Source organism: Castor canadensis, chromosome 7, assembly GCF_047511655.1.
Source record: "Castor canadensis chromosome 7, mCasCan1.hap1v2, whole genome shotgun sequence".
Taxonomy (NCBI): Eukaryota; Metazoa; Chordata; class Mammalia; order Rodentia; family Castoridae; genus Castor; species Castor canadensis.
This window is the reverse complement of record NC_133392.1, coordinates 58,834,469-58,850,907: the sequence shown is the minus strand read 5'-3', so window position 1 is coordinate 58,850,907 and position 16,439 is coordinate 58,834,469. Positions and strand designations below refer to the sequence as shown.

General features: G+C 39.1%; 1 protein-coding gene across 4 annotated transcripts in view; it reads left to right on the top strand.

Moving 5' to 3' along the window:
- The first annotated feature begins 3,480 nt into the window (after nt 1–3,480).
- The window catches only part of Dnajc12 (DnaJ heat shock protein family (Hsp40) member C12), a 59,259-nt gene continuing 46,300 nt past the window's right edge, over nt 3,481–16,439 (top strand). The window contains exons 1-2 of one of the 4 annotated variants that reach the window (XR_012449725.1): nt 3,481–3,709; nt 14,686–14,764. Coding sequence is in view for 2 of the 4 variants with exons in the window: in XM_074078981.1 (XP_073935082.1) it covers nt 3,632–3,709; nt 14,686–14,764 (157 nt within the window). In the remaining 2 variants the exon portion in view is untranslated. The remainder of the gene's footprint in view (nt 3,710–14,685; nt 14,765–16,439) is intronic. The other 3 variants (XM_074078981.1, XR_012449724.1, XM_020160035.2) reach the window with 3 other exon arrangements.

Here is a 16,439-nt window from a genome sequence, read left to right as displayed (position 1 = left end):
GAACATCAAATGCTCTCATGTTTTGGGTTTTCCATCTAACCCCATACCACCTGTATATGTTCTCTCCTTGTCGTGTAACCCAAGGCCTACAACATTGCTGTATTTGCCCTAGATCTAAAGACTGAATATGAGGGAGAACATACAATTTTTGGTCTTCTGACCTTGCTCAGAATGATGTTCTTCAGTTCCATCCATTTACTTGCAAATGATAAGATTTAATTTTTCTTCATGGCTGAGTAAAATTCCATTGTGTATAAATACCACATTTTCTTGATCCATTCATCAGAAGTGGGACATCTTGGCTGTTTCCATAACTTGGCTATTGTGAATAGTGCTGCAATAAACATGGGTGTGCAGGTGTCTCTGGAGTAACCTGAGTCACATTCCTTTGGGTATATCCCTAGGAGTTGGATTGCTGGATCATATGGCAGATCTGTGTTTAGATTTTTAAGAAGTCTCCAAATTTTTTTCCAGAGTGGTTGTACCAGCTTGCATTCCCACCAGAAGTGTACTAGGTTTCCTTTTTCCCCACATCCTCACCAACACCTATTGTTGGTGGTGTTTTTGATGATGGCTGTTCTAACAAGGGTGAGGTGGAATCTTAGTGTGGTTTTGATTTGCATTTCCTTTATGGCTAGAGATGGTGAGCATTTTTTCATGTGTGTTTTGGACATTTGAATTTCTTCTTTTGAGAAAGTTCTATTTAGTTGAGTTACCCATTTCTTAATTGGTTCATTGATTTTGGGAGAGTTTAGTTTCTTAAGTTCCCTCTATATTCTGATTATCAGTCCTTTGTCTGACATATAGGTAGCAAATATTTTCTCCCACTCTGTGGGTGGTCTCTTTAGTTTAGAGACCATTTTTTTTGTAGCTTTTTTAATTTTATGAAGTCCCATTTGTCCATCCTTTCTCTTAGTTGCTGGGCTGCTGGGGTTCTATTGAGGAAATCCTTGCCTATACCTATTACTTCCAGAGTGTTTCCTGCTCCTTCCTGTACTAACTTCAGTGTTTTGGGTATGATATTAAGGTCCTTGATCCATTTCGAGTTGATACTGGTACAGGGTGATAGACATGGATCTAGTTTTAGTTTCTTGCAGATGGATAACCACTTTTCCCTGCAGCATTTGTTGAAGACGCTGTCTTTTTTCCATCTCATATTTTTGGCCCCTTTGTCAAATATAAGGTGGGTATAGTTGTGTGGATTCATATCTGGGTCCTCTATTCTGTTCCACTGGTCTTCATGTGAAGCATGTGATATTCGTCTTTGTGACTGGCTTATTTCACTTAACATAATGTCTTCGGCATTCATCCATGCAGGACCATGTGTCAGAATTTCTTTCCTTTTTAAGTTGAGTAAGGGCTGGGTGCATAGCTCAAGTGGTAGAGCACCTGCCTAGCAAGTGTGAGGCCCTGAGTTCAAACCCCAGTGCCAGAAAGAAAGAAAGAGAGAGGGAGTGGGGGAGGGAGGTAGGAAAAAAGTAAGAAAACCTTTAAGATTGAATAGTATTTCATTGTGTGTATTACACATATTGGTGCTGGGCATTTAACCCAGGGTCTTGTACATGCTAAATAAGCACCCACCACTGAGCTATACCTCAAGCCCCTCTATATTCTGTTTATTCATCCATTGGTTGACATTTAGATTGCCTCCATCTTTTGTCTATTGTGACTACTGCTGAGATGAACTTAAGTTATATAAATGTGTTTTTGAGTTCCTGTTTTCAATTCTTTTGTACATATATCCAGAAATGGCTAGAGCCACCAGGCATCGTGGCTATAATCCTAACAACTTTTGAGGCTGAGATCAGGAGGATCATGGTTTGAGGCCAGCTGGGGCAAATAGTTTGAGACCTCATCTCCAAAATAACCAGAACAAAACAGACTGAAGATGTGGCTCAAGCAGTAGAGCATCTGCTTTACAAGCACAAAGCCTGGAGTTCAAACCCCAGTCCCACCAAAAATAAATAAATAAATGAATGAATAAATCAATAAATAATGAATGGTTGAATCACATAGTAGCTCTATGTTATTCTGGGAACCACTATACTATTTTCCAAAGTGGCAATGTCACATCATTTAAAGGATCCTCATTGGTGATTCTGATCAAGATTTTATAATACTCAAGCAGACCTCCAAACCCCTCAAAGGGGTGGTAAAATTTCTAAAACATAAGCCAGCATGGCGGGTCATACCTTTGATACCAGCACTTGGGAGGCTGAGGCAGGAGGATGGTATGGTAGTTCAAGTCCAGCCAGGGCTAAATAGTGAGACTTTGTCTCAAAAAAAACAAAATAACAACACACAAAAATTTTTCCAAAACAAAATTAATTGTCCGTGATCTTAAAAATTCCATTCAGAACTTTTATCAAGAAAAAGTGATAGTGAAGGGTTAGTATCAATGATGCTTCAGTGCTTTCTCTTGCTTCTCTGTAAAAATAAGTCTTTCAAAAGATTTGTACACGTGGGCTAGAGGAAAACATATTTTTTGTCCTAAGGTTATAATTTACCAGGATGTTTAAATTACCAAGGCAGTTAAAGTGCTGTATGTGTGACCACTCACCTCTACAGTACAGATCTGAGCTGCATTTCCTGGGGGCAAAATGAACTGGAAGAGATTCTCTAGACACACCCTAGGCCAGGCACGTGAGTCTGAAATGGCACAGCAAGCTGACCTGGGTTAGCATACTGTTTCCTTTCACGGTCCTGTTTTATTTTCCATGTAGTGCAAAACACTATCTTAAATGGTCCTGTTTCCGTGCATGCCTCTATTTTGTCTTCCTTCATTATAAGGAAAGCTATAGGAGTTGGGGATTGCTGTGCTCAGTGCTATAGTCCTTGCCTAGCGTGTGTAAGGCCTGCTCTATTCCCCAGCACAGGAAAAAAAAAAATTTTTTTTTTTTTGGTTCACAAGAATCAAGACTTTGAGCAAAAAAACAGGCCCTCAATAGATATTTATTGAATGAATAGGTTACCAAACAAATGAGAACTTGCTATCCTAGTTTATTTCCTTCTACTACTAAACTGTTATTTATTTAGGTGGAGCTGGGGTTTGAACTTAGGGCTTCATGCTTGCAAAGTGGAGCTTTACCGCTGGAGCCTCACCTTCCGTCTTGTCACACGGGTTTTAAATTTATAATTTTTCTTTTTCCTTTCCCTTCCCTTTCCTTTCCTTTTCTTTTTTCTCTTTGTGCTGGAGACCCAACTCAGGGCTTGGGGCAAGGTAGGCGTGTTCTCTACCAGTAAGCTATACTCCCCAGCCGCCCTCACCCAAAAAAAAAAATTACAAAATATTTTAAACACTCAGGAAAGTGTTCACGACTCATGTTTACGAAATCCTAACATTTTACTGCAATTGCTTCATGTTTTCTTCTGTCTCCTAAAGAGAAAAAACATACAGGGGATGGGGAGATGACGCCACTTCATCAATGCAGACTGCAGGTCCCAGGAGCCCCGCCACGCGCCCCCGGCACGTGCCCGGCCGCGCCCCCGCCCGCCGCCAACCAGGGAGCGCCGCACAGCTCTGCGGTCGCGACAGGCTGCTGCCGTCCGGGTTTGAGAGTTTGTTCCCTGTCCACTTGAAGCTGCCCGTGGGTCTTGTTCTTGAGAGACGAGAAGTTGATTTCTGATCCAAATGGACGCGATCCTGAATTACAGGTCGGAAGCCGCCGAGGATTACTACTCGTTGCTGGGCTGTGATGAGCTCTCCTCGGTAAGCCTGCAAACGCTGTCTCTTTCACATCCGTAGCTCGAGGTTTTGTTTACGATATTAACCTTGAACTTTCAGTCACATTGCCTAGAAACCTAATCTAGTATTACTTCAAAGCACTTTTGGCTCAAAGAAACTGGAGGATTTAAATGTATGTTGGGACTTAGCTTGAATAGTGTCTGCCCTATGGCGATTGAACGGAAGCTTCTGATTGAAATCTAGATGTGTATCCCCACCAAGTGGTCGTCCGTTCTAATTTACAATATACTAAAAATGCACATTTGAGATTTTAATGTAACCCCGGATGGCAGTGTTTTATAGTATACGTAGCTATGCCTTAATTATGATACCTCTGTAATTTTCCAGTAATTTAGTGATTTTTAAAGTATTTTGTTAAAATATATTCTTTTATGTGATTATAAGCCAAGAGGCATCCTTTTATGTCAATATCTCAAATTGTGTTACAGAAATTACTTCCTGAAAGGGTGAAAAACAAGTGTGAAAAGCTCTGTAGTGGTTCACTGGATCGATAATGAAATAATGTTTTTAATGTTTCCCCGTAAACAATTATAAAGGTTGTAGAAGTTTTTTAAATTATGGAAAAATCATTTCTAATTTTATCTCCTAAGGGCAGTATTAAATATTTTATCTTATTACACTCCAGTCTTTCTCATATATACTTATACATGTGTGTATATATATGAAATCCATATGTTTTTCTTTTCCTCCCTCCCTCCCTCTCCCTTCCCTTTCCCTCTTTCTTTTTTTGGTGCTGGGATTGGAACCCAGGGCTTGCCATGCTAGGGAGGCGCTCTGCCACTGAGCTGCGTCCCAAGCCCTCCTGTACGTATTTTTCCATGACATGAGTAAGATTCTTACTTTAATTTCTTCATGTGGGTTGGGAAGTGGCTCAGGTGGTAGAGCGCCTGCCTAGCAAGCACAAGGCCCTTGAGTTTGACTACCGAAGACTTCATGGACTTGAATATTGGTGGTATAGACCTGATAAATGGAAAGATTTGGGGTTTTTTGTAATTATTTTTCTTATTGACTTCATACTGCCAGGATTCTAATTTTTTAAAAAATTTTATTCATATGTGCATACAATGTTTGGGTCATTTCAACCCCCTTCACCCCGTCCCCACCCTTCCACCCCCCCAACCCCTCACTACCAGGCAGAAGCTATCTAATCTTGACTCTGCTATTTAGGTGCTAGGTGACCTGGAGGAAACTACTCATTCTTCTGCACCTGGGTTCCTAATTTTGTAAGTGGGAATGAGTAGTATCACGTCATAGACTTGTGGGGATTAAACGAGACACAATATATAAGGTGCTTAAATAGTGCTTGGCACAGAATAGCAAGTTGTTGTTGTGGTTGTGTCTGTTGTTTTGGCGGCACAGGGATACTGTGCACCTGGAACCTTTTGAATTTACTGTTTTGTAGTCTGCGTTATTTTTACAATGTTTTATTTTCAAATAATGTTTTTTTCAGTACTAGGAATTGAACCCATAATCCTGAGCTTCCTAGACAAGTGCTCTACCAATTGAGCTAGTGTGTGTGTGTGTGTGTGTGTGTGTGTGTGTGTGTGTGTGTGTTTATGTATTTAAACCTAGGTGTCCTGTTGCTGGCCCTGAGAGAGCAAATATTTTAAGCTTTGCAGGCCTTAGGGTCTTTGTCACAGCTACTTCACTCTGCCTTTTAAGAAAGCTCTTCATGTCTGCCTTCCAATAAGCTTTATTAAAAAAAAAAAAAAGGTAGCAGGCCAGATTTAGCCTGTGGGTCAGTTAGTCACTGGTCTCAATTATAGGTCTTATCTGATTTCATTAGTTTTCTTGCTATTGTCCTTTTCCTGTTCTAGGGTCTGAGCCAGGATCTCTTATTACACTTCGTTGATGTGTTGCCTTAGTTTCCTCTGATATGACACTGTCTCCAGCCTTCTCTGTCTTTGAGATCAGGACACTTTTATTTTGTAGAATTACTTCAAGTTGGCATCGATCATGTGGTTTTAGAAGGAACATCACAGAAACATCACAGGGGAGTCCGTGATGTTGATAGGTCTATTGACCTTGATCATGTGGTTGATGAGGTATCTGTCAGGTGCCTCCTGCCAGGTTTCCATGGGATGTATTTTTTTTTTCCTTTTATAAAATATCATGGATGAAGATGATCTGAGACTGTACTATTTCTCCTCAAACTTACCCATTGAGTTTAACCCTTTTGTGGATTTTTTTTTTTTTTTTGTGTGGAAGTAGTGGGGTTTGAACTCAGGGCCTCATATTTGCTAGGCAGGCACTCTACTACTTGAGCCACTTGCCAGTCCTTTTTGTGTTGGGTTTTTTGAGATAGGGTCTTGTGAACTGTTTGCCTGGGCTGCCTTTGAACCTAGGTCCTCCTGATCTCTGCCTCCCAGCTAGCTAGGATTATAGTCATGGGCCACTGGTACCTGGCTTGGCTCATGTTTTACTTGCTTATCATTTGACTAGGATGATATAGGATGATCTCTTACTTATTTCAGAGATATTTCTAATATCTGGAGTTCTGTGAGAAAAATCCAGTTTCAAAACAAGTAAATTGAAATGATGGCTACTAATTAACTCACTTATTTTTGAAAAATTAGTTTTAATTCTATAATGTAAAAGATCCCTTTTCTCATTTCCTGTTGTAAGAAACAGGTGTTTTTGATATGTAACACATATTTGTCTGTACCACAAGAAATTGAAAAAAATGTTTGGAACAGGCAAAAACTCTTTTCATATTCATCATAATGACCACACTTTAAAGAAGTAACAGCTCATTATTTGGACTGTATATAAGAAAAGAATGATTATGATGAAGGTACTAAAAATTACACAAGTGTTAGCAATTATAAAACTCAGGATTCCTATAAAGACTAGTGACTCCTTAAGAAACTAGAGGCCTTTTCCTTCCCAGCAAAGCTTAGTTTTATGAATAACAGTAGTGTGAACCACTCACTTGTTGAAGACTAGAATTACTAAATGATTATTTCTTAGATATTTCAAACAGATAGGACTGAGAATAGTTTAAGAAACAGACATTATCTGCCTGCTACATATTATGCTGAACCCCATTAAAAAAAATACAATGGCCCATAAAGGAACTTTTCTAGATTCCAAATTCTGCCACAGAGATCTCATCAAATTCCAAACTTAAACAACAGAAGAATTCTATTCCTGAATGGAATAAGAAAAGTAAGCCAAAGAAAAAATATCCATAAACACTCTGGCAGCAAGTCAACCATGAGAGACTCAGGTACTAACTGGAACCAGCTAACTGGATGCAGGCTAAGGTGCAGGCACACTTGTTTCGGGTTTTCATTCCATGGAAATAACAATTTCTTCTTTGTGTGGTTGGAATTCTCTTGAATAAACATGAAGAACAAGGCAAAATGTGACCTGATGCTGTATGTTCAAGATGAACTCACTTACTGAAACAGCCATCTCTTTTCTGCAGCAGATGATTTTCCATCAGCAAAATCAGCTCACCCTTTTAATAAATAAACCACACTTTCAGAAAGCTGTCACATTACAGTGATGTTCTTTAAAGAACATCTGTCAGTCTTTAATGGAGGAATGATTGAACACTTACCATAGGGTCAGTACTAGAAGTGATGGCAGACTGGGGTGGGTGAGAAGCAAAGCGTAACAAAATAAAGCAAATAAGTGACACGTGGTACAAGTGTATAAAGAATGTGGCATCTAACTGAGGAATGTAGGCTAATATGGATGGGAAAAAATTTTGTATGCCACCTCAAATCAGAATTTACTTCAGTCAGCTAGATACTGTATACTACTCTAAGATGATTTGTGTGCATGTTTGTGTGTGTGTGTATGTGTGATTGAACCTAGGGCCTCATGCTTGCTAGGGAAGTGCCCCTAGCCGAAAATGAGGTTTTTAATGTCCGCAAAGTAATCCAGCCTGTAGTTGTATTACAATTAATAGCTATTCCATATTGGATATGTAGGTTTTTGTTTAAAAGTAACTCCTTTAAAATCTAAACCATCACAGCTGTGATTAGCTAGGTCCGAGTGGCATGACCTCATTCATTGGATAGTTGATCATGTGGACAGCAAGGATGCATTTGACAAAGCACATTTTACCCAGGAAAAGAACTGAGAATTAAGTACTGTGCTGGGTGGTTGTCTATAAGCACTACAGGAAGTAAGGAATATCTTAAAGACTTTGGAGAAGAGATGGTGCTGATGGTCTCCCAAGATGGTCATAATTTAGATGTGTGGAGGGAGGGACAAAGGACAGTTGTGTGGCTGGGAGTGTTGGAGAGTTGGAGATGGTTAATGTAACTGGAAATCAGGTAAGTCTCTGGAGTACTTTCTGCACAATAGGCTATAGAAAAGGTAAGTTTTTAAGCTTTAAAATTTAAGTTCTAAAATGATCTATGCTCACTAAGGAAATGTGGGGTACAAAGAAAGCACAAAGAAAAATATTGACCTAAATGTTCAATATTTTGGAGTATGACTTCTGTATGTTAACCATCTGTGTATATATACTATACGTATGTATGAATGTATGTAAATAAGCACATGCATATTTGTGTATGTATTTACATGGTATTTTTAATGTGTTTGGCATCAGACTCCCTGGGTTGGCTGGCTTCGAACTGAGATCCTGATCTCTGCTTCCTGAATATCTAGGATTATAGGTGTGAGCCACTGGTGCCGGGCACTTTGTGGGTTTATATTGTACATATGCACTGTAGCTTATTTATTTCTCATAAAATATAAATTTTCTCAAGTTGTTAAAAATTTTCTACTATAAGATGATTTGTGTGCATGTTTGTGTGTGTGTGTGTGTGTGATTGAACCTAGGGCCTCATGCTTGCTAGGGAAGTGCCCCTAGCCGAAAATGAGGTTTTTAATGTCCGCAAAGTAATCCAGCCTGTAGTTGTATTACAATTAATAGCTATTCCATATTGGATATGTAGGTTTTTGTTTAAAATTTGTTTTATTCATTGAACCTTCTTATATTTAAATTCTTTTCTCTCCTTGGATTATTTCCTTAGACAGATTTCTGGAATTAGAATTGTTAGATCAAGGAGTAGAAATAAATGAAAGGCTTTATATATATATATGTATACACATATGTGCGTGTATATTCTTATATAGTGTATGAACAAATCATATATGAAATTTGAACCTATTACGTCCTCACCAGGAGAGTGTGAATGTTCATTGCTTTGCATCCTCGGTACCATGGCCACTATCACCCAGAGGATGTTTTGATTTATTGGATTATGAGTAAAGGTGAACATTTTTCTTATGTTTACTGGCCAACAGGATAGGCAGTTTTCCAGATCACTGAACATTGGACCAGGAAGGCAGGAGTCAGTGGACCTTGATGTAGAGGGCTTCAGCTGTTCATGACTGTATTTGGCACTGGGCACGTGGGGAGGGGAGGCCAGGAGATAAATAGAATGTGTCCCAATAAACTAACATACTTTATCAGTTTACCCAGAGCTAGCCCTACAGAAGATTTGCCATTAACTTTGTGATAGTAAAATAGTTAAGTAATAAAAGACAGATAGGAGCTAATATTAAACTGACAAAACCCAGAAGATATAATTAAGGAAATAACAGTCATACATACTAGTACCTACTGAGAATTTACCATTTGCATCTATAGACTAATACCAGAATGTTTTCTAATGGGGTATGGATCAAGAAATAAAATAGTAGCAACAAATCCTTCCCAACTTCCTATCTTTGGTAGATAGATGGGTATAATTTTATCCATTTATATAGTTTAAAATTCCCAAGATACTGGCATAAATATGGGTAAAACATGTATTTTGAAGGGGGAAGAAGGAGAAAAGGGCCTTTACTTGCTATTCTGTTTTTTTTTTTTTTTTTTTTTTGCAGTACTGGGGCTTGAACTCAGGGTCTACACCTTGAGTCACTCTTTTAAGTGATGGTTTTTTTTTTGCCCAGGCTGACTTCGAACCATAATCCTTCTGATCTCTGCCTCCTGCGTAGCTAGGATTACAGACATGACCAACTGGCACCCAGCTCTATTCTGTATTGTTAGAACTTTTTTCAAAGAAATTTGTGACTATAAATTGTTAATTTAAAAATGTTTACTACTATACTCTTTAAACTACTTTATTTTGCTCCCTCCCTCCCATCTTCATTTTCAGCCTTGTGGGTGCTCAGCATACTTTCTAGTATTGACCTATACCCAGTCCCAGAATATTTAATATTTTAAAATTTAAAAACAAGTCTTATGGTCAATTTTCTTTGTTCTGTAAGCAGGTTATATCAACTGATGGTTATGGGAGCACCAAAGAAGAGGAAACACACAAATAATTATAGCTTTTTTTTTTTTTTTTTTTAGCTATAAACATTCTTTATTTAATATGAAGTTTGGTGCTACACTTTTTTTATTTTTTTTATTTTTCTTTTATTATTCATATGTGCATACAAGGCTTGGTTCATTTCTCCCCCCTGCCCCCACCCCCTCCCTTACCACCCCCTCCCCCCCCTCCCCCCCCAATACCCAGCAGAAACTATTTTGCCCTTATTTCTAATTTTGTTGTAGAGAGAGTATAAGCAATAATAGGAAGGAACAAGGGGTTTTGCTGGTTGAGATAAGGATAGCTATACAGGGCATTGACTCACATTGATTTCCTGTGCGTGGGTGTTACCTTCTAGGTTAATTCTTTTTGATCTCATCTTTTCTCTAGTTCCTGGTCCCCTTTTCCTATTGGCCTCAGTTGCTTTTAAGGTATCTGCTTTAGTTTCTCTGCATTAAGGGCAACAAATGCTAGCTAGTTTTTTAGGTGTCTTACCTATCCTCACCCCTTCCTTGTGTGCTCTCGCTTTTGTCATGTGCTCATAGTCCAATCCCCTTGTTGTGTTTGTCCTTGATCTAATGTCCACATATGAGGGAGAACATACGATTTTTGGTCTTTTGGGCCAGGCTAACCTCACTCAGAATGATGTTCTCCAATTCCATCCATTTACCAGCGAATGATAACATTTCGTTCTTCATGGCTGCATAGAATTCCATTGTGTATAGATACCACATTTTCTTAATCCATTCGTCAGTGGTGGGGCATCTTGGCTGTTTCCATAACTTGGCTATTGTGAATAGTGCCGCAATAAACATGGATGTGCAGGTGCCTCTGGAGTAACAGTCTTTTGGGTATATCCCCAAGAGTGGTATTGCTGGATCAAATGGTAGATCGATGTCTAGCTTTTTAAGTAGCCTCCAAGTTTTTTTCCAGAGTGGTTGTACTAGTCTACATTCCCACCAACAGTGTAAGAGGGTTCCTTTTTCCCCGCATCCTCACCAACACCTGTTGTTGGTGGTGTTGCTGATGATGGCTATTCTAACAGGGGTGAGGTGGAATCTTAGCGTGGTTTTAATTTGCATTTCCTTTATTGCTAGAGATGGTGAGCATTTTTTCATGTGTTTTCTGGCCATTTGAATTTCTTCTTTTGAGAAAGTTCTGTTTAGTTCACGTGCCCATTTCTTTATTGGTTCATTAGTTTTGGGAGAATTTAGTTTTTTAAGTTCCCTATATATTCTGGTTATCAGTCCTTTGTCTGATGTATAGTTGGCAAATATTTTCTCCCACTCTGTGGGTGTTCTCTTCAGTTTAGAGACCATTTCTTTTGATGCACAGAAGCTTTTTAGTTTTATGAGGTCCCATTTATCTATGCTATCTCTTAGTTGCTGTGCTGCTGGGGTTTTGTTGAGAAAGTTCTTACCTATACCTACTAACTCCAGAGTATTTCCTACTCTTTCTTGTATCAACTTAAGAGTTTGGGGTCTGATATTAAGATCCTTGATCCATTTTGAGTTAATCTTGGTATAGGGTGATATACATGGATCTAGTTTCAGTTTTTTGCAGACTGCTAACCAGTTTTCCCAGCAGTTTTTGTTGAAGAGGCTGCTATTTCTCCATCGTATATTTTTAGCTCCTTTGTCAAAGATAAGTTGCTTATAGTTTAGTGGCTTCATATCTGGGTCCTCTATTCTGTTCCACTGGTCTTCATGTCTGTTTTTGTGCCAGTACCATGCTGTTTTTATTGTTATTGCTTTGTAATGTAGTTTGAAGTCAGGTATTGTGATACCTCCTGCATTGTTCTTTTGACTGAATATTGTCTTGGCTATTCGTGGCCTCTTGTGTTTCCATATAAATTTAACAGTAGATTTTTCAGTCTCTTTAATGAATGTCATTGGAATTTTGATGGGAATTGCATTAAACATGTAGATTACTTTTGGGAGTATCGACATTTTTACTATGCTGATTCTTCCAATCCATGAGCATGGGAGATCTCTCCACTTTCTATAGTCTTCCTCAATCTCTTTCTTCAGAAGTGTATAGTTTTCCTTGTAGAGGTCTTTCACATCTTTTGTTAGGTTTACACCTAGGTATTTGATTTTTTTTGAGGCTATTGTAAATGGAATTGTTTTCATACATTCTTTTTCCGTTTGCTCATTGTTAGTGTATAGAAATGCTAATGATTTTTCTATGTTGATTTTATATCCTGCTACCTTGCTATAGCTATTGATGATGTCTAGAAGCTTCTGAGTAGAGTTTTTTGGGTCTTTAAGGTATAGGATTTGTTGCTACTATTTTATTTCTTAATCCATACCCCATTAGAAAACATTGTGGTATTAGTCTATAGAATTAACCTTCTAGGTTAATTCTTTTTGATCTAACCTTTTCTCTAGTACCTGTTCCCCTTTTCCTATTGGCCTCAGTTGCTTTTAAGGTATCTGCTTTACTTTCTCTGCGTTAAGGGCAACAAATGCTAGCTAGATTTTTAGGTGTCTTACCTATCCTCACCCCTTCCTTGTGTGCTCTCGCTTTTATCATGTGCTCATAGTCCAATCCCCTTGTTGTGTTTGCCCTTGATCTAATGTCCACATATGAGGGAGATCATACGATTTTTGGTCTTTTGGGCCAGGCTAACCTCACTCAGAATGATGTTCTCCAATTCCATCCATTTACCAGCGAATGATAACATTTCGTTCTTCTTCATGGCTGCATAGAATTCCATTGTGTATAGATACCACATTTTCTTAATCCATTCGTCAGTGGTGGGGCATCTTGGCTGTTTCCATAACTTGGCTATTGTGAATAGTGCCGCAATAAACATGGGTGTGCAGGTGCCTCTGGACTAACAGTCTTTTGGGTATATCCCCAAGAGTGGTATTGCTGGATCAAATGATAGATCGATGTCCAGCTTTTTAAGTAGCCTCCAAATTTTTTTTCCAGAGTGGTTGTACTAGTCTACATTCCCACCAACAGTGTAAGAGGGTTCCTTTTTCCCCCGCATCCTCGCCAACACCTGTTGTTGGTGGTGTTGCTGATGATGGCTATTCTAACAGGGGTGAGGTGGAATCTTAGCGTGGTTTTAATTTGCATTTCCTAAAGGTTAGATCAAAAAGAATAATTATAGCTCTTAACAGGAAATCTAATTTCTGTTATGCAAAGGGATTTTCAGTAGAAGCCTAACAAGGAAAATAAAATTAGTTAGGGTTTTATACATATGCCTATCTGGTATGGTTTAATTCTGTAAAAGCCAAGAGACATTTTTTGTGAGAATTGATTATGAATAGTATGGAGTTGATAAGAATATGTTTCTGTCATGGATATTTTTCCCCTGTGAGTCTTATAATAACAATTTTGAGCTAAGTTGCTTGAGAATTCTCCTCTCTCCCTCCCTCCCTCCCTTCCTCCCTCCCTTCCTTCCTGATGCTGAGGATGAACCCAAGGCCTCCTGAACTCTAGACAAGCACTCTACCACTGAGCTACATCCCTGGCCCTTTTATTTTTATTTTATTTATTTATTTGTTTTGAGACTGGGTCTCTCTTTGCAGCCCAGGTTGGCTCCAAACTCAATTCTGCTGCCTCAGCCTCCAGAGTGCTAGGATTACAGGCATTCATCATTACACCTAGCACCAGAATTCATTTCTTAAATAAGAGCAAATTATTTTAATCAACTAATGGCTAATAAATATGGAACCTGATCATAGTTCCCTTGCCCTGAAGAACTCAGACATATAAAACAATGGTTATGATGAAAAAATTTAAAGTCCAACTGCTTAATTAACAAAACCTCATCTATTTATTTATTTATTTATATGGTGCTGAAAATTGACACCAGGCATTCTACCACTTGAGCCACTCTGCCAGCCCTGTTTTGTGTTGGATATTTTTGAGATAGGGTTTCTCAAACTGTTGGCTGGGCTAAGATTACAGGTGTGAGCTACTGGCACCCAGCTGTGTGTTGGGTATTTTTGAGATAGGGTCTTACAAACTGTTTGCCCAGGCTGGCTTCAAACATTGATCTTCCTCATTTCTGCCTCCTGAGTAACTAGGATTACAGGCATGAGCCACCAGTTCCTAGCCTGAAATTCTTTTATTTATTTATTTTTTTGGTGGGCTTGGGGTTTGAACTGAAGGCTTCATGCTTGCAAAGCAGGCACTCTACCACTTGAGCCATGCTTCCGGTCCCTGAAATTTTTAATAAAAACCAAAAGGGTTAGGCTGGGGATGTAGCTCAGTGACTCAGTGGTAGAATATCTTCCTAGAGTATGCAAGACCCAGAATTTGATTCCCAGAACTGAAGCCAAACCAAACCTAAAAAAGAGAAGGGATAGATCTATATCTCTCTGTATATTCTTTAAAGAAACCTATATGACCATTTTAGACATTTAAATATATTGAGCTCGTAGGTTTGGGGGGCATCATTTAAAAACAGTAGCAAAATAGCAATACACATACTACTATATTAGCAGGAATTTTTATTTATGCTGTCTGAATTTTGATGTTAAAAATTATTTCTTTGAGTTAAAAAAAGCAAGCTAGAAATGGAAGGATAAAAATCAAAAGTTGGGTTAGCAGCAGTTGGGGAGGACTGATGCCCAGCTTCTTCCGAGATGCCATTTAAGTTGTTCTCCTTATTTTAAATGCTTATTTTGTTTGTTTTAGGTTGAACAAATCCTGGCAGAATTTAAGGTCAGAGCTCTGGAATGTCATCCTGACAAGCATCCTGAAAACTCCAAAGCTGGTAACAATTTAATCATGGCTATTTCTCAAGAAAATGAATAGCATCCAGAAGCAATAAGCCATTCGCTGAATTTTTTTTTTAAATAAGTCACTGAATTTTTTTTTATCTGTTATCCTCAAAATTATTCTTTCATGCAGTGTCAAAGATTGTTTGCACTGTTGGATGGTAGGAGGGGAAAGACCAGGAGGGAACTTTTCCTTTCTGCTGTACTGTGCTACCTCATGGTTTGTCTTGATGAGAACTTTGCTATGCTTTCTTCATTTCAGGGGACTAGAATATGTCCACATCCTTTCTTTCTTTGATTCTTTTTGGTGGACTGGGATTTGAATTGTGGGTTTTGCACTTGCAAAGCAGGCATTCTACCACTTGAGCCACACCTCCAGTCCATTTTGCTCTGATTATTTTGGAAATGGGGGTCTGTTGAACTATTTGCCTAGGCTGGCCTCGAACCTTGATCCTCTCAGTGTCATCCTCCCAAGTAGCTAGGAATATAGCTGTGACTTTGTCTCTCTCCCCCTCCCTCTCCTTCCTTCCTTAAAGACTTAATATATACAAAAAATAACGAAGAATATTATAACAGAGGCTGGTGTATGTGCCATCCATCTTAAAACTTAATGTAGTTGAAGTCTTTTGTGTATCCCTATGCTGGCTTTTAGTTTTACTATATTTTATTTTTTAATTAAAAATTTTTAGTATACCATATGTTATATCTTATTCTATCCTTCCTTCCTTCCTTCCTTCCTTCCTTCCTTCCTTCCTTCCTTCCTTCCTTCCTTCCTTCCTTCCTTCCTTCTTCCCCCCTCCCTCCTTCTCTTTCTTTCTATCTTGGCAGGGTCTCACTGTGTAACCTAGCTGGCCTTGAACTCAAGATCCTTCTGCCTCAGCCTTCTGAGTGCTGGCATTATAGGCAAGTTCATGCACTACCACTCCTGGCCTTACTTTTTCTCTTTTTTCCCCTATATCACCACTGTGTTAATTCATTTAAATATGCTTATGTCTATAACTTGAAAAAATACACGCAAACCAATAATCCTTCCACAACCTGTCTCTCTTGTTCCTTCCCTGTCTCGCTCCTCTTCCAAGCCAAACTTCCTGAAAAAAGAATTCCACAATTGATGTCTCTTACCTCCTTTTTCCCTAGTTGTCCATTTGTCTCATTCTGACTTCCACCCCACCTTTCTCAGAAGTGGCCCCTGGGCTCTCTGGTTTTCTGGTCTCACAGTTACTTTTTAGTCATTGTTTTTCCTGAGCTTGCATTGGACTTCAGCACTCTTGGGCATGCCTTTCTTCCCAAAACACTCTTCTCTCCTAGCTCCCAGGACAATGTGCACTGTGGTTTCTTCCAGCCTCTGGCTGCTCTGTCTCTTTTGTGGTTCCTTCTCTGCTGTCCTAAGGCTCGCTCCAGAGCGTTCTTCCATTCAGTTGATCAATAGAAACCTCATCTTTTGATCTAGAGGTGTAGTTCAGTGGCAGAGTGGGTTTAATCCTCAGCACTGAATAGCAACATCAAAAAAGCCCAAACAAAACAAACCCAAACAAACCAATAACAACAACAAAAAGACCTGTGTCCTTCCTCTCTGATACATCCACATATGATGGGTTACCAAGTGCTGCTCTGCCTTCCATGTCTCTCCCCTATGCCCTCTTCCCTATGTCCTCACTGCCGCACTATGGG